Source organism: Arvicola amphibius, chromosome 1, assembly GCF_903992535.2.
Source record: "Arvicola amphibius chromosome 1, mArvAmp1.2, whole genome shotgun sequence".
Classification (NCBI taxonomy): domain Eukaryota; kingdom Metazoa; phylum Chordata; class Mammalia; order Rodentia; family Cricetidae; genus Arvicola; species Arvicola amphibius.
Window position 1 is genome coordinate 18,750,002 of NC_052047.1, and position 25,302 is coordinate 18,775,303.

General features: G+C 35.8%; 1 protein-coding gene across 1 annotated transcript in view; it reads left to right on the forward strand.

The window, feature by feature from the left end:
• The window catches only part of Cenpc (centromere protein C), a 46,525-nt gene extending 23,454 nt beyond the window's left edge, over nucleotides 1–23,071 (forward strand). Inside the window, exons 13-19 of the mRNA XM_038345604.1 lie at nucleotides 7,788–7,841; nucleotides 10,219–10,323; nucleotides 11,236–11,358; nucleotides 11,878–11,973; nucleotides 13,880–14,034; nucleotides 21,335–21,425; nucleotides 22,609–23,071. Coding sequence (XP_038201532.1) covers nucleotides 7,788–7,841; nucleotides 10,219–10,323; nucleotides 11,236–11,358; nucleotides 11,878–11,973; nucleotides 13,880–14,034; nucleotides 21,335–21,425; nucleotides 22,609–22,679 — 695 coding nt within the window. The 3' untranslated portion in view covers nucleotides 22,680–23,071. The remainder of the gene's footprint in view (nucleotides 1–7,787; nucleotides 7,842–10,218; nucleotides 10,324–11,235; nucleotides 11,359–11,877; nucleotides 11,974–13,879; nucleotides 14,035–21,334; nucleotides 21,426–22,608) is intronic.
• The last annotated feature ends 2,231 nt before the right edge of the window (nucleotides 23,072–25,302 follow it).

Consider the following 25,302-nt stretch of genomic DNA (forward strand, 5'->3'; position numbering starts at 1 on the left):
TATTTGGTGATGAAGCAGTGAATTCTCCTGAGTACAATTTTGATGGGATTTAATAGGTTTCCTTAAATAATAATATTGTAATAAGTTCCTTTTAAAAGTATATATTTTAAAGTATTAAGATTGTTTTAGCTTTATTTTACGTTTATGAGTGTTTTGCTTGCATGTATGTCTGTGCACAACATATGTGACTGGTGTCTTTTGAGGTGAGAAGAGGATGTCAGATCTGGAACTGGGAGTCATAGTTGTAACCCATGATATGGGTGCTGGGTCCCAAGCCCTGGTTCTCTGCAGGAGCAATAAATGGTCTGAATGCCTGAGTTATTTCTCTAGGCCGTTGCAATATATTCTCCTTTTTTTCTTTTTCTTCCTTCCTTCCTTCCTTTCTTTCTTTCTTTCTTGCTTGCTTGCTTGCTTTCTAGCTTCCTGAGACAAGGCTTCTCTGTAGCTTTGGTGCCTGTCCCAGAACTAACTCTTGTAGACCAGGCTGACCTCGAACTCACAGAAATCTGCCTGCCTCTGCCTCCCTCAGTGTTGGGATTAAAGGCATGTGCCACCACCGCCCAGCAATATAGACTTAATTATAATGATTTTTCTGTTACCCAGGAATTATCTAGACCTGGGAGTACGTCTGCCTCTGCTCCTTATTAGCTCTTATCTTGAATACAAAAATTCAGTGTTTGTAACTTATGTATAAAATTCACGTATGTATAAATTCTGGTATTGATTTCAATTAGTATTAGCTGGTAGAAGTTATGGGTGATTTTGTTGTTTGTTTCTTTTATTGATAGTAAATTTTGGAAAGCAGAGTCAAGAGGAATTCTTGGTGACTGGTTGAATATAAGAAATAAATGGTGCTAGAAATAACTTTAAGGTTGTTGGCCTAAGCATCTGAGACAATAGCATTGTTATTACCCAAATTGGAGACAAAAAGAAGAGCAGATATTTAGGGGGAGGCAGAGGAAACAGAATCATAGATTTGAACATGGTAAGCCTGATAATATTGCGATCATTTGTATCCTTTTTGGCTAGAGATGTGTTAAGCCCTAGTAGAGGTGAAAAGAGTGTTCACTGCAGCAGTATGTTGTTGGCTTCCCCTTTTATTCTATTTAATCCTTGTTATGTGCCTGCAGTGTGGGAACCGTTGGATGTACTGTAGCCTGCTTTGGCTAACATTTTCTTGATACAGTTAAATGCATTTTATTTACTTATTTAATCTAACAATGTTAGGAATTTTGGGTTGATTCCATTCCCTCCTTTCCACCCACCCTCCCTCCCTTCCTCCCTCTCTTCCTCCCTCTCTCACTCCCTCCCTCCTTCTCTCCCTCCCTCCCTCCTTCCTTCCCTTCCTCCCTTCTTTTCTTTTTTAATGCTACTAAGGAATGAATTCAAAGCCTTGTGCATGCTGGGCAAGCACTTTGCCATGGAGCTATGTCCTTACCATTCCTCTCACTTTCTGTTTTGGAACAGTACCCTGCTAAATTGCCCGGGCAGGTCTTGAGCTAACTCTGTAATAGTCACTGACCAAGCTGCTGGTCTTGGCCTTGTTCACCTGTAACCTGTCTTTTTGGCTCTGGAGTGGGTGAAATTGCAGTCCTATGGCACTAGAACGGCAGGCTGTTTTTTTTTTTAATTTATTTGTTTATGTGTTTTATATATATATGAGTGTTTTGTGTGCATATACATCTGCACATCCGAGAGAGGGCAGCAGATTCCATGGGAATTACAGGGGACTGTAGTTATAGCTGACTGTGAGCTGCCACATGACTCCTACAAATTGAATTCAGGATCTCAGGAAGAGCATATAGTGCTTTTAAACACTGAGCCATCTTTCCAGCCTTGTTTCTTATATTATTAATGTTTTTGTTGTATCTTTTATTTCCATTTCTATGGGTGTTCTGGATATTCAGTGTAGGATCATGTATCTTAGGCAGAACCTCCTGTTTCCTCCTCCCCGCCCCCTTCCATCCTTTTCTCTCCTCTGTCCCCCTACTCTTACCCCCTCCCTTCTCTCTTGTATGTGTACTTCTGTGTGGGTGATCTAAGCAGCTGTGAATTCACATGTGCAGATCAGGATGAGGGTGGAGTATTTCCCTCTGTTTCTCTCTGCCTGTTTTTGAGACAGGCTCTTTTTATTAAATTGAAAGCTTGCTGTTGTTGATAGACTGGTTGGCCGGCAAAGTCTGGGGATACCCCTGTGCACCATGCCCCCCCCCCCCCCATGCCTTCGGCTGTGCGTAGCTTTTAGGTGGGTGATGAGAATCTGAGCTCACATCCTCATGCTTATGCCACTGGTACTTCACCCATAGAACCATCTTCCAAGCCTCTTGTTTACATTTTGTTAGAAAACTGAAAATGTCTAACAAACAGCAGACTGAATTGATAATTTTTAAACTTAATGCATCATCCTTCAAAAAAATTTAATTTTTTTGCTGTGGTGTTATAGTTTTTAACTGTCATTTCTTCTAAAACTTAAACAGTATAGATCTCATCATTGGCTGTTATTTTAACTGGCTCCTTTTTTGTCATCAATCTGTCATTTTTTGAATATTGCCTTTTTGGGAGTTGGGGGACATAAGCTTTTCCATAAGATGTACTTTTAATTCTGAAATCAATTATTGCTTGAAAAAATCCCTGATTCTTATTGATGTGCCATGGCATTTAGAATCCAAGACAAGTGTTGTTATTATTGACATACCTTTGATTCTAGGGTTTTTTTTCTGGGTAGGATAGGAACACACAAACACACACACACACACACACGGTGGAGGGAGGGATCCTCTGAGACTGACTCTATGTAATACAGTGCCATCTAACTTAGGGTTTTGCTGCTGTGATAAAACACCATGACCAATATCAACTTGCGGAGGAAATAGTCTATTTCAGCATATAGTTCCAATCAGAGTTCATCCCAGAGGGAAGTTAGGACAGGAATTTAAACAGGATGAAGATCTGGAGGCAGGAGCTGATGCAGAGGCCCTCCCATATTAATCAGAATGCTCTGCAGACTTGCCTACAAACCAATCCTATGCAGGCATTTTCTTGATTCAGATTTCTTCCCAGATGACCCTAACCTGTGTCACGTTGACAAAAACTATCCAGCAAGCAACTATCTATGTTTATATCTAGAAACCACAGATTTATCTCAATACCTCCAGTTCCAGCACAGTACAGACCTCTCTTTTCTGTTTGTATAAGCCCCTTCTCAAACAGTAAGAAACCTCATTCCCATTATTTTCAATGCATTCAGTTATCTATCTACCAGATGCCTTCAAGGTCCACTGCTGTGGGAATTTTTTCAGCAAAGATAAAGGCATCTACTCACATGCAGATTACATGGTAAATTGGAGTGGAGGTGATAACAGCTTGATTTTGGAGGTAAACTTCACATGTCATAATTAGCTTACAAGTATGTAGTCATCATTGCAGCCAATTTTAGAATATTTTGTCATTGCCCCGGCCCTGCCCCAGTGCTGTATCCTTCACCAGCCACCTTCTCTTCTCTTCCTCTCAGGCCTGAGCAAACACTCATCTTCTTTTGATCTCCACAGATTTATTTAGTACAGGGCAATTCAGCTTTATAGACACTAGAGTTTTTTCCAAATTAACAATTCTATGTTTTATTTAGTAGATTTTAAACAATATTTTGTTTTCTCAAAGCTTGAACCAACTTTTCAGGAAAAAAAATATATATAGTCAATATAAGTAGCCCATGAACATGAACTATTCTAACCTTATTGCTTCATTGCTATCTTAAAACTCATTAGCATAATAATAATAAAAAAAGAAAAAATAACAATAGCAGGCTACACACTAGGATCTATGACCTCCCCAACCGTAAAAAAAACAAAAAACAAAAAACAAAAAAAACAACAACAACAAAAAACTCAGCGTAATACAGCTATTGATTTATTTTACATGGTTCTGGCAATTTGTCTATGCAGTTCTTTGGAGGATACGTTTATGATATGATAGTTAGATACAAGGTATTTACCTGCAATTTCTGAAGTTTAATTGAACTATATCTTCAAAATGAGTTCCTCATTTCTGTATTTGGCACCCATCTCAAATAGACAGAACACTGAGCTGTCTCAGAATCTTCCTGCACTGCCTATTCATGTGGCTGTCTTGGGTTTCCTGAAAGCGTGGCAATCTAGGGTAGTTGGTAGCATTATTGTCTTCCTCAAAGTTTGACCCCTAGTGAAATTTGCAAATCTTGTTAGGATTTTGGATGTAATAACATTAGTCTCAGAAAGTAATTTTTGTGTGTTTAATTAGTATAGCAAGTCACTCTGGCCAGCAGAAATTCAAGAAGGAAATGAAACTGTTGCTGAGGCTTTTTGGGGGGGGGGGCACTTAAAAAAGTTGAAATATAATTACATAATTCCCTCCCCTTTTGTAATTTGGATAAATCTAGAAATTTGTTCATTTCTTTTAGATTTTCCAACTTAGTGGAGTATTTTTAAAGTATTCACTTATTCTTAATTTCTCTGGTATCTGATATAATGTTTCTCTGTTTATTTCTGATTCTGTTAATTTGCATCCTGTCTTTTGGCTAGTTGGATCAAGGGTCTGCCAATCTTATCTCCCCAGAGATCCAGCTCCTACATTTGTTAATTCTTTGTATTCTTTTCTTTGCTTCTATTTCATTGATTTCTGCTTTAATTGACATTGGTTTTTTTTTTTTTTTTTTTTTTTTTTTTTTTTTTTTTTTTTTTTTTTTTTTTTTTTTCCATAGACTGGGTTTTGATTTGATTTGTTCTGGTTTATCTTTTTGAGTTGCATTATTCAGCTATTTGTGCTCTTTTTTATTTCAAAATGTAAGCACTTACACATTTCCCTCATGTCCCAGGAGTTTTATTATGTTATGCTTTCATTTTCATTTAGTTCCAGGAAGTTTTTCCCCTTCTTTCTAGATTTCTTCTTTGACTCATTAATCATTCAGTTATGAGTTTTTTATTCGCCATGAGTTTGTATCCTTACTGGAGATTTGTTTGTTGTTTTAAGTATTATTGTCTTATCATGGTCAGATAGGCTCTACAGAGTTATTTCAGTCTTTCTGAATTTGTAAGAATTCTTCAGAATATCTCTTTTAGAGAACTTTACATGTGCTGCTGAGTAGATATATATTCTTTGTGTTTGGATAGAATAATCTGAAGATATCTGTTAAGTTCAGTGGTCAGTTAATTCTGATATTTCTCTGTTTATGTTTTGTTCAGATTACCTGTCCATTGCAGAAAGTAGGATATTGAAATCGCATAGTATTAATAAGTTGATGTTAATTTGATTTTTTTTTTCGTGTCAGTAGTTCACTTTTATGAAATTGCACACACCAGAGTTTGGTGCATGTGTGTTTAGGATAGAGATGTCTTTTGATTAATTCTTCACTTGATTAGAATGATGCATTTTTCCTTATTCTGATTAGTTTTAGCTTGAAGCCTATTTAATCAAATAGTAGGTTAGCAAGACTTTCTTGCTTTCTGGTTGGATTTGATTGGAATACTTTTTTTCACTTACTCACTATCAAGGGTGCCTATCTTTAAAGATAAGTCAAGTTTTATGTAGCAAGCAGAAAGATGAATTTTGTGTTTTGATTCAGTCAGCCGATCTGTCTTTTGATTGTAGAGTGGAGACCATAAGTATTTAATGGTTTGTATTGATTACATTCTTCTTTTTCTTCTTCTCCGTTTGTGTTTTTAGTTGTGCTTTTATTTCACTAATTATAGTTCCATTTGTTTTGGTTTTTTCTATAGTCTTATATATATATATATATATATATATATATATATATATATATTTTTTTTTTTTTTTCTATAGTCTCTTGTATTTTTCTGTTTAGAAATAGAAGTGTTGGCCGGACAGTGATGGCACACGCTTTTAATTCCAGCACTCAGGAGGCAGAGGCAGGCGGATATCTGTGAGTTTGAGGCCAACCTGGTCTACAAGAGCTAGTCCAGGACAGGTTCGAAAGCTACAGAGAAACCTGTCTCGAAGAAACCAAAAAAAAAAAAAATAGAAGTGTTGTTGCTTCCAGTATTCTCTTTAGAGCTGGTTTGGTAGACATGAATTTTTTTAGCCTTTTTATATTATGTAGTATTTTTTTCTACTAGAATTGATAGTTTTGTTGGGTACTGTAGTCTAGGTTGTCACCCATCATCTCTTAGAACTTCTAGTTTTCTTTATGTCAAGTGTTTTTTTCCTCACATGGCTTTAAATATTCTTTCTTTGTTCTGCATACTTAGTGTTTTAACTATGTATCCGTATGGGTATGTGTTCCTTAATTTGGAGACATTTCATTTTATTATCTTGATAAAGATCCTGGTCTATTCCATTGACTTGGGATTCTTGCTCCTCATCTCTGTCTATGACTTGTCTTTTCAGAGTGTTCCATGGTTTCTACAAGTTGCATTCTTATAGTTTTTTTTAATATTTATTTATTTTATTATGTATACAATTTCTGTCTGCATGTATGCCTGTAGTCCAGAAGAGGGCACCAGACCTCATTACAGATGGTTGTGAGCCACCATGTGGTTGCTGGGAATTGAACTCAGGACCTTTGGAAGAGCAGGCAATGCTCTTAACCACTGAGCCATCTCTCCAGCCCCTTATAGTTTTTTTTTAATTTTAATTTTTTGTGTGGTCTTATTCTTCTGCTTTATCTTTGAGTCCTGATATTCTCCTTAGTTTTCTTGTTGGATTATTAAGGTTTTTCTTTTTTCTCTTCTATTCATTTTTGTTTCATCTTGAGTTTTCTTCAATATACATCTCTTTATTGAATTTTGAATTCTGGGGTGTTTTTAATCTCTCTTGAATTCTTTAAAAAATGAATTCTAAAAAAAAGTTTATGGTAGTTCTTGAACGAGGTATCCTGGAGTTCATTTCAGTAATTTTCTTTTGAGAACTTCTATGGGTTGGTGGATTTAGAGGGAACATACTGCTTTGATTTTTAATATTTTTCTTTTGTGATAAAATGTGGGCACATGGACTTTTTTCATTAGTTTTACATCTGATATGGACACAGTAGGCTAAGACAAAGCACAGCATGTGAGTGTTGGATATGGTACGGGTGAACTGAAGTATTAGGGAAACAGAGGATGCTGGGATAGTATACAGACACAGAATGTGCATCCTGGCCCAAGCCTGGAGATTGAAGAGAGCATGGAGCTGAGATTGGGGGCTCAGAAAATTAGGCCTGGGCACTGAATCTAGGATTATGGATAGATCTGAGGATTGGGAGTGAATGTGCAGAGCAGACTAGATGGACTCACCAGTTTGGGCCCCATACAATATTGTGATTCTATTTCTTAATAAAGATCACATGTGTATACAATGTGGAAAAAAATCGATGACAAAAAAAATCTTTTGTTGTTTTAGAATGTTGCTAAATTGAGAACCTGGGAGTGAATTTACTATTAGAACTTTAAGAAGAAAGTTGTGGGTGATTGTAGGTAACATTATTGAAGTTATTTACTCACCATTATGCCACGCCTTTTTATTTGCTAGTGGCTTATTTGCCATTCATGGATAATAGATAACATTCATTTTTTTGGTTAATTTTAATGGTTGTGCTCTTTAAATATGTTTATTGTATCAAAGAGTAAAGAGATTTTATACTGTTTTTTCCTTAGTTTGTCTTGTTTTTAAATAAAAAGAGAAAGTATAAATTACATTTTCAGCTTTAAATCTTATTTATAATACTTAGTACAAGTTGATCAGATAGCACTTTAAGTCAATATAGAATTAGCAGGCATTGTTGTATTGTTTATAATACTATCTTTTGTATTTTTCAGACGTAAGAAGAAGTTCTAATGTACTACCAGATAGTAATATACATCACAAATTAGGTAAATAATTTATTCTTACACTATTTCCATTGAAGAAAATGGTATTATTGAATCTCTCTATAACTTAATTTTTTTTAACAGGGAAAATACATCCAGATTAGTATTACTTGTTTAGATCTCAGCATTTCATAGTGTATTATGAAATCTCAAGGTCATTATAATTTATACTTCCTTGATTGTTAAGGATTTTGACCTTTTTAAAAGTATTTCTCAGCTATTTGTGTTTTATCTTTTGAGAACTCTGTTTTGTTGACAGAGGTTTCTGTTCCTCCCCGTCCCACAGCTGTTTGGCCCAAAGAAACACACAGAGGTCTACATTAATTATAAACTAGTTGGCCTATTAGCTCAGGCTTCTTATTAACTCTTACAGCCTACATTAACCTATAATTCTTGTCTGTGTTAGCCACGTGGCTTGGTACCTTTTATCAGTGAGGCATTCTTATCTTGCATCCTCAGTGTCTGGGTGACACCTGCAGACTGAGTCTTTCCTTTTCCCAGAATTCTCCTGTTCTCATTGCTCTACCTATACTTCTTGCCTGGCTACTGGCCAATTAGCATTTTTTTTCTTTTTTCTTTTTTTTTGGTTTTTCGAGACAGGGTTTCTCTGTAGCTTTTTTTTTTTTTTTTTTTTTTTTTTTTTTTTTTTTAAGCCTGTCCTGGAACTAGCTCTTGTAGACCAGGCTGGCCTCGAACTCACAGAGATCCGCCTGCCTCTGCCTCCCGAGTGCTGGGATTAAAGGTGTGCGCCACCACCGCCCGGTGCCAATTAGCATTTTATTAAAGCAATACAACTGAGAAATCTTTACAGGGCACAAGATCATTGCCCCACAGCACTGTTTAGTTGTATACTCCATTTTTAAATTTAGGTTAATTTGTTTTCTTGATGCTCAGTTTTTTATTTTTTAATGTATTCTATATATGAACTCTCTATCAGGTTCATAATTCATAAAGTTTTACCCATTCTATTGACTATTGCTGTGCTCAAATTATGGTTTCCCATGCCATACAGAAGCTTTTCAGTTTCGTGAGAAGTCATTTATTGTTGGTCTCTGACTTAGTTATTTTTCTGTTGATGTGATGAAACACCATGACCAAAGCAACTTATAAAAGGAAGCATTTATTTGGGGGCTTGCTTAGAGTGTCAAAGGAATAGTCCATTTTCACTATGTTGGAGAGCATGGCAATAGGCAGGCAAGAATTGTATTGGAGCAGTAGCCAAGGGCTTACATCCTGATCCATTGTCTGTAGGCAGAGTGACAAGTTCCTCTAACAAGGTCACATCTTTTAATCCTTTCTGAACAGTTCACTAACTGGCAACCAAACATTCAAATAAATAACCCTTTAAGGGCCATTCTCATTTAAATCACCATAGTCTTACTCCCTATGCTTTTGGTGTTTTGTTCAGAAAGTCTTCCTATGCCAATGAGTTCAACCTTATTTTCCATGTTCTTTATCAGATTCAGAGTATCTAGTTTTATTTATTATTTATTTATATTGAGGACTTTGTTGCCATTTTGAAGTTCTTTTGTTGTGCTTCAAATGCTTTTCCTAGGGCTATTACAATAAGGTTGGTGGATTCTTAAAGAGGCATATACTGTCCTATACTGTTTTGGTTATTCATGTCTTTTTTTTTTTCTTTTTGTTATGGTTTGTTTTTTTGGTCCTGGTATCTAGGAAGTTAATGACTTTTGAAGTGATTCTTGGCATAGATATCTTTTTGTCTTGGTTGCTGTTGCCCATTCTGGGTCCTAGCTAAGCCTGATTTCTTTAAAGTCCCCTATTCACAGTTAAATGTGGTGACTGTGGGGGTCCCTGGTAGTTCTTTGGTTCAGTGAGAAGTCACAAAGGAATAGATAGAAGGAGAGGCTGAGAGATGTGGTGAGGAAGAACTCTACACGAAGAGACTGAGTCCCGAGGACTTGGAAATGGTCTGGGAGGTTTTACTCAGGTGGACAGGCTGCAACAGGTCTGAAGGCTGGTTTAGAGAGACTGAAATGGGGAGCAGGAAGGAACATCAAGTTCACCCACCTAGAATCTAGCCAAGTATTGTGACTGTGGTGGTGGGGCATCCCTGGTTGAAGTGGTTCTGCAGGTTAGTGTCAGTCATAAACTAATGGAATCTCAAATTATAACAAATTCTGTTTAATATATGGAGTGTAGCATTGTTCAGATAAGATAATACTATTAACATTCTCACATGTGGGTATTATCAAACTTTTATTTCTTGGCCAAGAAATAGAGGTTCATGTACTTTTATTTGCACAAGCATCTAAAAATTTGGGGATTTTGTCTCATCATTGAAACATTATGTTCTAAGAGTTGGTATGCATCTTTACTATGTTTGCTCAGTTTTTGAATTTTTGTTTAACTTTGACAGTACTGCCCTCCAATTCACCAAATGTTCGTAGAACAAAGAGAATACGTTTGAAACCTCTCGAATATTGGCGAGGGGAACGGATAGATTATCAAGAAAGGCCATCAGGTAAGACCTAATTTAGGTGATAATGTCTTATAAGTGAAAGATTCATTGCTTTAAACAATTTTATCATGTGACAGGCTCTATTCTACATATTTTTATCACCTCCCATATACAAACATCTAAAAATAGTGTTTTAATTCAAAAAATTTTCTCATTATTTTAGAGGTGTTGATTTTTCCCCCATTTTTTAATAACTAGCTATTTGATTCTCTGACTTTGTAGATATTGTCACTTAAATAGTTGAGGTTTCTGATTGCATAAAGTGAATAATTTAATAGTTTTATTTTAATTATGTGTATGTGGGAGGCCGTGAAGATATGCACAGAGGCAAAGAATCATTGAATCCCTCTGGAGCTGAGGGACCAGGTGGTTGTGAGGCACCCAATGTGGGTGCTGGGAATTGAACCCTGGTCCTTTATGAGAGCAGCATAAACTCTTTACTGGTGAGCTGTCCTTCTATCCTAAAATGAAACACATTAGAACATGAGAAAATTAGTATCTGATAAAGATGATATATTTCTCACTCATAGCATCTAGTCCCTTTATAGAGTTAACAAGGAACTAAGTGTTAAGGTTATTTCCCTATTTGGATGGGTTGTAGCTGTGTTAAAGGACACTTCACTGTGGCTCACTACTTCAGGTTTATTACTAGTTTCTGCAGTGTTCCATTTTGTTTTGAATCCTCCATTGACAACTATCCATTTCAAGTGAGTAACAGGTCATTGAGTCTTGTTTCATCATTTGATTTAGATTGTTAGAGACACAGTTGAAATTGGTTAGTAGTTGTGTCTCTTTAACAGCTGTAACATGTAGTAACAACATTTCCTTTGGTACTTTGAAAGGAAATATAATATATTTAATGTTTTGCTTTTAGTTTTTAAAGTCCCCAGGAAAACTTTTTTTGTTAAATTTTAGGAAGAATTGTGATTGGAATTGTATCCCCACCTCCAGTATCACCCATAAAAAAGGCAAAAAGAAACCTGGACAAAGTCGACAAAAAAGCCAACAAGAAACGGATCCATCGTGATAACCATGAAAGTATGAACCTGTTCCAATGTAACTTAGATTTCATATCTCTTAAAAACCTTCAGACATAGTAGCCTCATCAGTAAAGATCATTTTATGTCATCCCCAGTTTAGAATATAAGACAATTTTATTCTTATAAAAATAGCTATAGTATAGTATAAAATGTTTCCTTTTGAGAGCGTTACCTAGTCATATGACTCTTCCCTTTTCCATTCTCAAAATATGGTTGCAGTAGACATTTAATTTATTTTCCCAGAACTTTGTCATGGTTGCAGCTCTGAGTGATTATGCAAATCATCATTTAGTTTTTGTTGAAATGAAAAGTTTACATAATGGCTCTCAGAGGTATTTACTTTACATTAAATCATATGTCTTGGAATTTGAAATTTTGCTTATTAATGTGCTAACATGATCAGAAAGGGGTTGCTAAATCTTTGTCAGTTTTCTTTGCAACTTATCTCTATATTTTGTATTGAAATTTTTTATAATGAATACAAATTAATTTTGTTTCAATGGTGTTTGTTCTACAGAGGATAGTTTAGTGGTGAATCTGGATAAACCCCTAGGAAATCCCTTTGAGGCAACATTGGTAAAGGACCCAGAAACAAGAGAGATTGTCCCTATGGGTAAGTTTGGTAATAATACTGAAAATAATTTAACAGAAACTATTGAATGGTTGGTCTGTGTGTATGCTCTCTTCCTCCCTCCCTCTTCTCCCTTTACCTCTTTTTCCTTCTTTCTCCTCCTCCTCCTCTCTCAGCACTAAAATCTCTTCCAATAAACAGCCTTTGTGAGAATAATTATGGATGAACATTTATGTGAAATACAGTATCATGTGTTTGTGTTCTGAGTTCTGGCGTTCAAGTGGTACTGTTATCTACCAGATATGTTATCTTTTCCAGTAGGCCTGGGCCTTCTATAAATGAGGAGATATATGAGGAACTTTCTATGGGAAATTATAGAAAGTTAACTGGTATGCCCCAGGATGTACTCCATTTGGCTAAGCAGAATTTGGGCCAGGGCACACACTATCTTCTGTACCTTTGGAATCCAGTCATAGTATCTGGAACGTGAAACTTTGTGAAGATGACTGTTAGTAGCATCAGTCAGTCATACAAATATCAGTTTTAATGTTAAGAGCCTAGAAGCCTCATGCTTTATTACATTGACATTAAACATTTAGTTTCTGGGAGGCCATCCATAATATTCTAGTGGTACAGGGCTTTAGGGAATATATGGGTGTTTACCAACTATCTCAGTTAGGATTTCTATTGCTGTGAAGAGACACTGTGAACTTGGCAACTTTTATAAAGGAAAACATTTAAGTGATGGCTTAGGTTCAGAGGTTTAGTCCAAAATCATCACGGAGGGGAGCATTTGGCATGTAGGCACATGGTCCTAGAGAAGGATGTGTGAATGTGCAGGCTGCAGAAAGTAGACTGTTTCACTGGGCATGGCTAGAGCAAAGATGAGGCCTCAAAGCCTGCATGCACAGTGACACACTTCATCCAGCAAGACCACACCTACTCCAAAAAGACCACACTCCTAATAGTACCACTTCTTTTGGGGCCATTTTCTTTCAAACCACCATACCAACCAAGTAGTATTTACTTATAGGAAGTACTTAAATATCTTAATAACTATATGGACTCTGTCCCAGTCACTGCCCTTATTACTGTGAAGAGAAACCATAACCAAAGCAGCTCTTAGAAAAGAAAACACTTAGTTGGGGACTTGCTCAGAGTTTCATTTATCATTATGGTTTAGTCCATTATTATTGTGGCAGCAAGCATTGCAAGCATGGTGCTAGAAGTAGTTGACTTATATCCTGATCTGTAGGCAGAAAGTCACTGGGCTTGGCATTAGCTTTTATATTATACTTTCTTATAGTCTTAATTAAATAAAAATGTTTCTGTTTAATCATCATCAAATGAACTAAACCAATATATTATCATTGTGATGACACATTTTTATTTTGGAGCTTGTTAAGCTTTGTAAAGGCATGGAGCTCTTTATAGTGTCTCTCTTAATATTATTTTCTATCTTAGTCTCCTTCGAAGTAAACAAGTAAACAGTTCCATTATTGTTAAGCTAATAACACAGTGCTTAGTTTGAGTCAGTCATTCCTTTTTGTTCTCATTTATTAATTCTTTGAGATTCACAGAAACTGTTTAAATAGGCTGTTGCTCATTTTTACAGAAAGGAAATTGAGGCTTAGAGAGAGAGCTTAAGTAGTCCAGAGTTACACAGTTATGAGCCAGGCAGAGTGTGACCTTTGGCATTCCAGCTACAGAGCCAGCCATCTTCAGTCTGTATAATACTACTGCCTGTATGTATGCATGGCCTAAATGACTCATATACATATTTATAATATATCATTCAGTACTACAATTACAATAGGATTTCCCATGTGTACCCCAGAGGGACTTCCAGTTTATAACCTTCCTTAGTTCCCTAAGTGTTAAGATGACAGTTACAGGCTGTTAAGCATGTTTAGCTGGTATTATATTTGTATTGTTGTTTTCTCCCTAGTTCTTATAAGGCCACGAGATACATACCAATTTTTTGTGGAGCAACATGGTTTAAAAGTTTTTAAAACATTGGATACAGCAGTCTTTTCTACTGGAAAATTGATTTTAGGACCCCATGAAGAAAAAGGAAAGCAGCATGTTGGCCAAGATATATTGGTGAGTATATTTCTCCATTTATTTCTAGAAGTACAACTGATTTTTTTTTCTCTGATGATGCGTTGAAATTCTATTTACCTGGTAGTGAAATCCCATTGTTATAATGCACAAAGAAAAAGAAATCTTTTCCTTTATTAAATCTGTTGTGGTTAACTAGTCAGTAATTATTTAAAAATACCTGTACTGTGCATAGTACAACCTTAAGGTTCAGTGGTTTGAGGGGTGATTGTTAAGAGAATCTTAGAATACAGATTTGCAAATAAAGAAGTAGAACTTTAGAGCTGCAGGGACCGATAGAGATTAAGGTTTGTGAATTTCTGTATCATGTGGTTAAGGATCAAAGAGTTTTAAAATGATTTAAATAGTTAGAGTGCTCTGGAGGCAAAAAACTAGCTGCCTCCCTGTTGTACCTAACAGGGTCTGAAGTTGCCCCTCTCTTCTTTTTCCCTCTCCCTTTGTCTCAGTATCTACTGTGTACACATGTGTGCTGTGCATATGTTCACGAGTGCTGTTAACACTTCATTCTAAACATGATAAGTGTAAAATTTACAAAGTTTATTTGAAGGATATTTAATATTATGCCATCATTGTAGCAATATTATAATTAAGGGACATTGTAAGAATAATTTATTATTGCATCATTATAACTAGAATCAATTAAAATAATTTCAGTGTTCTGTAGCTTTATGTCTGTGTGGTATATGCACATATGGCAGGGTGCGGAGACCAGATGGTGTGCTGCTAAATTACTCTTATTCCTGTGAGACAGGCTCTCACTGAACATGGCGTTAGGTTGACAGACTACAAGCTCAACTATTCTCCTGCCTCTACCTCCACCTTTCCTTTGTAGTGCTGGGGTTACAGGCACACATTTCACACCTGAGTTTTGACATAGGTGCTGCTGCTCACTCTTTGCAACAAGTGCTCTTTCCCATTGCTCCTATTCCAGGGTTCTTAATGACTTATTTAATTCAGTGAACTAAACAATAACTAATGATGAAGACATTGTATATCATCACTGACCTAATGATAGTTACCTGTTAAATTATAATGCCCTATGTAAAAGGAAATTTAAATAATAAATATTTGAAATATTTAACCTAGTTAGTATTAAAAGGGATTCACATCTTAAAACAAATGACACTATAATGAATTAATAGAATTTAACTCGAAAAATACCTACCTTTCTATTAGTACAAACTGATTATGTATATTCATTTGTAATACTACTTATAATTGGAAAATTTGGAAAAGAAAAACATAGTGCAGGAAGCAAAATGACGTATTTTTATTTTGGGTTAATAGCATAAATATGTGGCAAATTAAAGTTCTATAACTTCAAATGTGATCTAAGAAGTGTATTTAAAAACTATCTCAAATGTATCTTTAATACTAGCTACATGAGAATTTTTTTTTGGCTAAAGTTCTAAAGCACATTTTTAATTTATATCTATCTTTCTATTTTCCTCCTGTTTGCTTTACTGTATGTTATGAATGGAACTTTAGGGTTATTGTGTGCTAGACAAGCTTTCTTCCATTGAGCTACATCTTTAGCCCCTGATTAGAGTGAAAATATAAATGGCAAGAAGACATAGAAAACGTGTTACTATGTGATTGGTTATTAGCTTTGAGTACTCATTTTTAACTGAAAATTGGAATTAAATATTTTCTTCATAATTGGAATATTTTTCTTAATTTTTAGGTTAGCATACAAAGTATTTTTTGCATTTTTTAAAAAAAACTTTAAGTATACTTGATATGATTTTTGAAAAACAAAAAGAGACAAGAATAGAACCCCAGAATTTGCCTTTAACTTCTTCCGGGTACAATGCTAGAGACACTGTCTAAAGGAGGAGGAGAAGGAGATCAACCCAAAGGAAGATTAGCAATGTACTAGTAGAGTTGATTATGGATCTTTCCTAAAAAGCAGAAAGGCACTTAAGATAGGAAGAAGGAAAGGTAAGGAGGGCCATCAGGATGATTCAGTGAGTAAAGGCATCTGCTGCCAAGCTTGGCAGCTTTGGGAAGGAGAGAGCTGGTTTCTGCAGCTCCTACGGTGGACTGTGGCCTGTAGACTGCCTCCTCCAAATAAAATGAAATAAATGTTAGATAAAAAACGATGTGAAGAACACAGCAAAACATGAAAATGTACTCAACTTGTAGGAATGTTAAAGTCAGAATTTTTTTATTTTTTCTCTTCTTAAAAGATCTGGAAATACAGTTTAAACATTATAAATAAATAATCCAGAACTAAAACAAACAAACAAAATATCAACTCACATTAACTATTTCTCCATTTCTTGTGGGAAATGCCCAATTTGGGCCTTCATTTAGGTTTTGGATGTTTTTATCATGGCATACGTGATGGAAGACTATCAGAGATGAGCAGGACGTTATTCGGTAATAACGTCTCAGCATCCAGCTTAAAGATGCTCTCCCACTGGCCAAAGATGAAAGAACACTCTTTGGATTGATGTCCTTCATTTCTGTCTGAGTCCATCACTGTTAGATAGCCTCCAAAAGAAAACTTAATGTGTTAATTCTGGAGGCTTTTTGGAAGCTGCTCATCATGTTCCCAGCTGATAGTCAAGCCAAGGGGGGCGAAAATCAATCCTTTATTCGCCTTTTCCCATACAAAGTCTGAAGTGAGGTAGGCCGACAGTAGGTGAGAATTTCTTGTTAGGAATGCTTAGGTACTGAGTGAACATGGAATGCTGCGCTTGAAATAATCACCATTTTGTGTCCTTGATAAACTAATGTGGGCCCCGAGCATCAGTAAGGAGCATAGCTAGACATGTATTTCCTGATAGAAAAATAGAGTTGTAAGTAGGCTTAATGTTTTTAAAATACATAGAAACTGGAAGAAAATAACATAGAATCATAGGTCTTTAGATCAAACTACTAGTTCACAGGGAATGAAAGAGAGCGGAAAGTGAATATAATAAACAAAGTCCTGCTGTATGAAGATTTTATGATCAGTTACTTAATGTATTGTATATGAGAGCAATAGGAATTGAAAAGAGAGAGAGGACCAGGTAAAAACTCTATGTCAGGGCTTCACAGCATGGCATGGTTAACGTTTTTCCCTAGGTGATTGTCTTTATTGTAGCAGGGAACTATTCTATATATAGATGGGCATTTAGCAACTTCCCTGGTTTCTCTCTATCGGTACCACACTAGGCGGTGACAGTTACATTTTCAGAAACTGTTTTATCCTAAGGAGAACAATCAGCCTTGATTGAGACCACAGCTATTAACTGAAAGGTCTGATCAGTAACTGTGTGTACCTCTATTGTGTGTGTACCCTAGTCTCAAAACCAAACCAAACAAAAAAACCCTTAAAAATATGTTGAAAACATAAGTGGATTTTTGAATGTTAATTTTAGTGATGACAGTATTGTGGTTATATATATATCTTTATAAAGGACTTAATCTTTTAGTACACAGTACTGCTTTTAAATTATCGATGCTAGGCTTTCTTCTCAAATATTAAGTAATGAAGGAAAGAGACTATATTGGACAGGCAGCTTTGCCCTTTTGTTCTATGTTTGTATGTATCAAATTCTTTTTTTGTGTGTGAATGTGCTTGTGTGTTGGTGTTGGGTGCATGTGTATGGGTAGATATATGTATACACATAGAAATCAGGAGTTGATAGTAGTTGCTTTTCTACTTTATTCTTTGAAATAAAGTTTTTACTCAACCTTAAGCTTACCAATTGGCTGGCCTGGCTGGGTGATGATACCCTCGGATCGCCTGTCTTCATCACCCAAGTACTGGTGTTATAGGCATGTACTATGCTACCTGTTTCCTTTGTTTTGTTTTGTTTTACTGTGGTACTAGGGATCTGAATTCAGGTCCTCATGCTTCTATTTACTACCTGAACCATCTCCAGCCCTTCAAAAATGTGTTTTAGAATATATTTGAATCATGCTTATTTAGTTTAATTTTTATTGTTTTTCAGCAGAGTTAAAAAGCAATACATAGAGATATTTTGTGATATTTTGTGATATATTGATGCATGTGTGATACATTTTGTAAACTATTTAAATCAAGTTAAATATACCTATTTTTTGAAGTTTTATCATTTCTTCGTGGTAAAAATGGATAGGGGACGGTCCATGAGGTCTTAGTCCTATACAAAGAATTAAAGGCAACTTAGGAATTCTGAGAGCACAAGAAATAGACTTCTCCAGGGAAGAGCACAGCATTTGGTTCTCCAATACCAAATGGTCAGCCCTAAAGACATAACAAGTAACATACAGACTGAGCAGGCTTATGTAGGAATGTATGTGTACATAGATGTACATGTGTACATGTAATAACAAATAACATGAATGTGAAAGAGAGCAGGAGGGGTATATGGGAAGGTTTGAAGTATGGACAGGGAAGGGAAAAATGTTGTAATTATAATCTCAAAAAAATAGATAAGATGTTTCTTACTGCTTTAAAAATGTACAGAGTATTCTTTTCTGTTATAGCTTTATTGTGTGTCAGAGCTTTTTGCTTCTGTCTCTCGACCTGTAACTTAGTACCCATTGGGTTAACTTTTTTATATTACAGGAGTATCTTTTCTCATTGGTGGTTTATTTTACTTAGCATAAAGATCTCTAGTCTTATTTAATGTCACAAACAATAATACTTTTTTATTTTATGAAATATTATTCCATCCTGCATATGTATCACATTTTGTATCTGCTTATTGGGCAGTGTGCACTTAGGTTATTTCTAGTGTTAGGTTTTTGTAGACATGAGAGCCTCAGGCTTCGATAGACTCCTTTTTTTCTTTGCATATATATTCATTAGAGGGATTGCTAGGTCATATTATAGTTGTGGTTTAATTTTTGAGATATCTGTGTGGGGTTTTCCATAAGGCATGCACTGAGTTACATTTCCACCAATAGAATAGAAACATTCAATTCTCTCCGTATCCTTACCAGCATTTTTTATCTTTAGTTTTTTTGATAATATTCATTCTTTGTGGGGTAATGTGATAGCTTGTAACTCCTATTTCCCTATTGATTAGTTTGTCACTCTATTTGAATGTTCTCATTTGATTTTTATGTAGAGCTGTTTCTCATTTAATTAAAAATTATCTTAATTAAATGGCAAAAATGAGAAGAGGTGTGCTTAGAGAGCTAAGCTGATCAGATAAGGAAAATGATCTAGAAATATATGCATTACTTTCTACATTCACCTTTTCTACTTGAGGCAGATCTTTAGATGATATAAGAATTACAATTTTTTTTTCTAGTTCCTCAAAAAAAATTGGAGGAACATTTCTCCATTTAGAGAGCTATCCTTTCATAGAGGTTGGGAATGTGAGTTGTGGCGTTGGAGTGCACAATCCTAATCCCAGTTCTGTCATTTCATTGAGTTTTGAAGCTTATCTAACCTCTGTGCCTCACACTTTTAAAATATTCTTGAAGGGTGCCTTAGATTAATAATAATACTATAGATTTAGTGTCTCCAAAAATGAACATTTATTTCTCAGTTTTAGAGGCTGAGATGTGTTTGTTGAAAGCATACTTCCTGATTTACATGGAGGAGAGATGTGGGGGAAGAAGGGAAGGGGAAGAGGCAAGCAGACGGGAGGGGAGTAGAGGGAGGAAGGGTACAGACAGAAAGGGAGAGAATATTCTGGTGTAATTTTAAGGGCATTAATTTCTTTCATGATGGCTCCACAATAATACCATCAAATTGGGAATAAGACTTCAAAGTACAAAATTTGATGATAAACCTAACAATAGGCACATCATAAAATTTGGATACTTTATGTTTATTTTTGTGGTCTTCAAAATAGATAACCATCTACATATAAATAAATTGGGAAGCTGGCCATCTTTGAATTTGAAGCCAATGTAATTGAAAAGTAAATTTATCCTATTTCTTATTCTTGATGTGAAAATATGTGAGATGGGCTTTTTGTTTTGTCATGTCATCCCCCACACCCACAAGATGGATTTGTGATGTGGATGTCCTGTATATGTGTTGCTTTTATTGGTTGATGAATAAAGCTGCTTTGACCTGTGGTAGGGCAGAATATAGCCAGGCTGGAATATATATATATGGAGAGAGAGAGAGAGAGAGAGAGAGAGAGAGAGAGAGAGAGAGAGAGAGAGAGAGAGAGAGAGAGAGAGAGAGGGCGGGCAGGCAGAGTCTAGGAGACTCCATGTAGCTGCCAAAGGAGAAGGACCCAGAACCTTTCCAGTAAGTCCTCGTGGCAGTACACAGATAAATAGAAATGGGTTAATTTAAGATATAAGAGTCAGCCAGGAATATGCCTAAGCTTTTGGCTAAGCAGTGTTGCAATAACTATTAAGTAGAAATTAATACAGTTTCTACATGATTATTTGGGCCTGAGTGGTTGAGAAATGAAAGAGCAGTCTCCTACAGATTTGGCTTCTTATCTGTGGTTCATCATTCCTGTTGAGAAGTGTGTTATTCAAAAAACATGTAATCTTTGAAAGAGCATGTATAACATTTTTCTTTTTTAGTAAAGTTTACTTGTAAGCTTAAGTACTGAATTTTCATGACATTGAATGAACAAAATTGAGTTCATATTAGTTTTCTGTTATTGATCTAACAAAATACAATGTACTAGTGGCTTAAAGTAGTGACCTTTGATTATCTTATTTTGCCTAGTTATACATCTGGCAGACTTGGCTGTATAGTTTATTCAGAGTATCAAGGGTTCGGAATTAAGATATTGACAGGTTTGCTTCCGTTTCTAAGGATGAATCTGTTTATTTCCTCCCAGATTTATTGATATTGTTGAGAGAATTCAGTTCCCATGTGACTATAGAACTTAAGTTTTCATTTATTCTCTGTAGGTTGGCAGCTTTTACAAATAGCATGTTCCTTGACTTGGGCCTTCTACTCTTTACCACCAGCAAGAGTACAAAAACCTTGTTTAAAATTGCTCTTTCTGCCTCATTTTCTTCTCTCTCTCTCTCTCTCTCTCTCTCTCTCTCTCTCTCTCTCTCTCTCTCTCTCGTGTGTGTGTGTGTGTGTGTGTGTGTGTGTGTGTGTGTCTTGGATGTGTTTGTATGGGGATCTCTGGGTGGTGTGGGCGAGTTCATCTTTGAGGGTTTGTGTGTTTAGATTTGGTTCAGTTGAAATTAAGGCTTACTCCCCATCTCAAGGTTCTTTTGTTACATAGGATGTATTTCCAGGTTCTGGAGATTAGAATACAGACATCCATGAGGAGACATTATTTTTTCATGCTGCATTTCATTTAAGGATTTCTGTAGCATAATTGTGGTTCAATTTGAACTGAGATTTCTTTTTTTAATTCTATAGGTTTTTTATGTTAACTTCGGTGACCTTTTATGTACCTTACATGAAACAGCATATATGATAAGTACTGGTGATTCGTTCTATGTTCCTTCAGGTAAGAACAACTAAAGCATTTTGATTCATTTTGTTACAATGACTTTGTAGTTGCTAGTGTATAGTTCCATGAATATGGAAGCTACATTAGTCATCGTGTTATTGATGCCAAAACAGTTTGGTACATATTTTCCTTTTATTTTATCATTAAGTAAGTATTTATAGTGTTTTGATATATGAAATTTAAACATGTTTATTGCTAAATAATAAAAATATTAAGTAAAAGTTGTGTTGCCTCCCAAGCTATAAGTGATGTTATTTCCTATGACCTTATATAGCTCTTTTTAGTTTTAACTATACAGACCAGTGTACTATTAAAAGATTATAGGCCATCAGTACTAGGTATTTTAATTTATTTGCTTGCTTATTCCTTCCTTCAGTAAATATGAATAACAGTGTAATGTGATACCAAGTATTGTTTTTTAAGTTTGGGATAAATGAATGAAAAGAGATAAAACTCTTCACATTTACAAAGCTCACATTGTGATGAAGGGAATAGTAGCTATATTTATATACTTTCATCTTGTGGTTCTGCGAATTGAACTGAAGTCCTTTTCTTACTGCTGGGCAAGTGCTCAGTGAGTGTATCCCCGTCCTAGCCCTGTACTTGCTGTGCACTAGCACTGTTGTGGAGTTGCTTGTAAGTCTAGTAGTTTTAATGGATACCAATCTCTAATTGAAATTAGAAAGACAGAGAAAGTCACAGTAATAATATTTAATGCAAGTAAACCTGTCATATATGACACTATCCATCTAGAGCAGCATTTGCCTTTAAAATTATTTTATAAAAGAGCTCACCTTTTATTCTGACCAGTGCATGTATGTATGTGTCTTCTTTATAGGAACTTACAGCATTTCTAAAGATCATTTAAAGACTGATTTCAGAATGGTTTTCTCTTCTTGTATACATTTTTAATTTATCTGCTTTTGTTAGAAGTTGATGGGAAATTTCTATTCTTTAATGTCCTCTCTGAATCAATAGGTGGTGATTCATTTTTGTGTCTTTGGATTTGTACAATTAAAATTAAATAAGTTACTTTAAGGTAGATAATTTTTTTTTATTTCATATTATATATCGTATGTGTTAAGTGGTGAAGAAATACTTCAAAAGAAATAATTCTTATGGAAAAATATATCTTTTTGTTACTTGAAATAATTGTATTTTCTTGTTACTTTACTTTTAGGTAATCATTACAACATTAAAAACCTCTTGAATGTGGAAAGTTGTCTTCTTTTTACTCAAATAAAGAGATGAAAGGTGCATACATGTATAAAATGGTTGTTTATTGTAAATTTTTGTAACTATGATTATTTTAAAATAAAACTTTTATTTAGTTTTGAGTAAACTTGAATTAGATAATTATTTCATACTCCTGTGTAAACATTTCATAATTTTGCATGAATGTGCATACTACCTTTAGTGATTACCATTTTGCTGGATTGTTTTAATAATATTGAAAGAACAAAATCACTGTTTTCCCACAATATAACGTTTGCTATAAAAGAACTGATTAATATGTCTAATAGTTGGTTCCAAATATAAATTTTAAATCACTGGTCATTAAATAATCGAACAGAAAACTGTAGTAAATGAGCTGAATTAATTTCCATGGGCTGCTGTAACAAAGTGATTTAAAACAATGGAAATTTGTTTTATGTATTTTTTGCCTCAGTATTTTGAGACTTGAAGTATGAGTTCATCAGGCCAATGCTCACTTCTATAGAAGGGACTCACTCTTCTTTCTACTATTTGATTTGTTTACTATCTTTGGCTTTCCTTGTCTTGTACCTTAAACACTTCAGTCTTTACCTCTTAATCAATGTCTTAGTTTCTTTTCTGTTAATGTGATAAGACCAATGCATCTTATGTAGGAAGGTTTTTATTTGTGGCTATCGTACAGGGTGAGCTTAGGTCTAGATCCATAAACATAAGGCAGAGAGAGCTAACTGAAAATTCCATGTGCTTTTGAAATCTCTGGGCCAACACCCAGTAACACACCTTCTCCAAAAAGGCCACACCTCCTAATTTTTCCCAAATAGTTCCACCACCATCGGCCATGCAGATTACTTCTGCACTTAGCCCAAGGTTCAGTAATATACTGAATGATTGCATGGGGCAGTGAGTAATGATCCAGTATCCTTGCATGGTGATAAACACACACCTCACCAGCATGAAGTCAGGAATTGTCTAGGCCCAGATTGTTCTTTTAATAGTCTGACTGAATTTGGTTATTTGCCTAAAAATTTGGCTTTTTCCTTTGCAATCCTGGAGTAGCTTTTGCTTATGTATCCATCTTGTGGAGATGGGAGATGAGAAGTGCAAGTCTGAGAAATAAGTACATTGAAGGTAAGAATCTGTTGCTGAAGACTCCACACATTTCAGACACAAGACTCGGAGAAATGAAGCTGGAACTGATGTAGAATCCTTGCCTGAAGACTAGCTCTTATAGTACCAAGAGGAGCTATGCAAGTTGCCAAGGGAGAAATGTAATCAATCAGAAGTCCTACCTAGCTGCAATGCCTACAAATCACAACCGTAACCAGCATGGCATAGTACTTCAGTAATGGCACCTGTATCCTGAGGAGAGCCAACAACCACTTAATTGAACTGAAGGCCTGCTCATTCAGTAGGTAGAATTCATGACTGAAACAGTAAACCTAACCCTTTGTCTGTACTTGGTGAGGTCAAGGACCCGAGAGGAGAAACTACTGCTACCACTACATTTCCTACACCTGGATTGTTTCTCTTCTCAATACTCTCAAGTAAGTGTAGCTTTCATCCCTCATCAAACAAATTTCTTTTCTTGTAGCCAATGAAAACTATTGAAACCCACTAACTATTCAACATGAGGGAAAGAACTGACTGTGGTGCTTAACCCAAATTAATATGTCTGCAGCACAGCCACTATGTCATGGAACATTAACAGCAAGTGAGAGGACATTCTGTAGGAGCCATGACAGATGTCTGCTTTGAGATAGTACCTTCCATATAAGGTAGCTTTATGCAGGGAAGTTGCGACTGTGAAAATTTGATGTTATGGTTACTTCTATAAGTTTGTGCCACCATACCTGGTGTTATGTAGTGCTAGGGAATTGTTCTGAATAAAATCATCTGAGAGCAGGTGTGATGGTTTGAAAAAGGTATCCCCCATAGACTTATGTGCTTGAATGATTGACCCATAAGGAGTGGTTCTATTGGGTGTGGTCTTTTTGGAGTGGGTGTGGCTTGTTGAAGGAAGTGTGTCACTATGTGGGTGGGTTTTGAGGTCTCCTATATTTTCAAGCAATGCTCATTGTCTTAGACCACTTCCTGTTGCCTGCCTCTCAAGATGTAAGAGCCCTCAGCTCCTTCTCTAGCACCATGTCTCCCTGAATGCTGCCTTGCTTCCCGTCATGACAACAATGTACTAAGCCTCTGAATTGTAAGCAAGACACCCCAATTTAATGTTGTCCTTTATAAGAGTTTTCTTAGTCATGGTGTCTTCTCACAGCAATAGAAACCCTAATTAAGAAAGAAGGGAACCTCAACTAAGAAAATGCCTCCATAAGATGGGGCCATAGGCAAGGCTGTAGGGCATTTTCTTAATTAGTGATTGATGGGGAAGAGCACAGCCCACTAGGGGTGGTGTTATCCCTGGACTGATAGTCTAGGTTCTATAAAAATGGAACAAGCCAGTAAGCAGTAAACATCTATGACTTCTATATTAGCTCCTCACTGTTTTTGATGATGAACTGTTATATGGAACTGTGAGGAAAATAAAGCCTCTTCCCCCAAGTTGCTTTTGGTCATGGCGTTTCATCACAGCAGTAGCAACCCTAACGAAGACAAGTTGGTATAGCAGCATATTGGTATGGGTGCTGCTGTGACAGACCCGTGT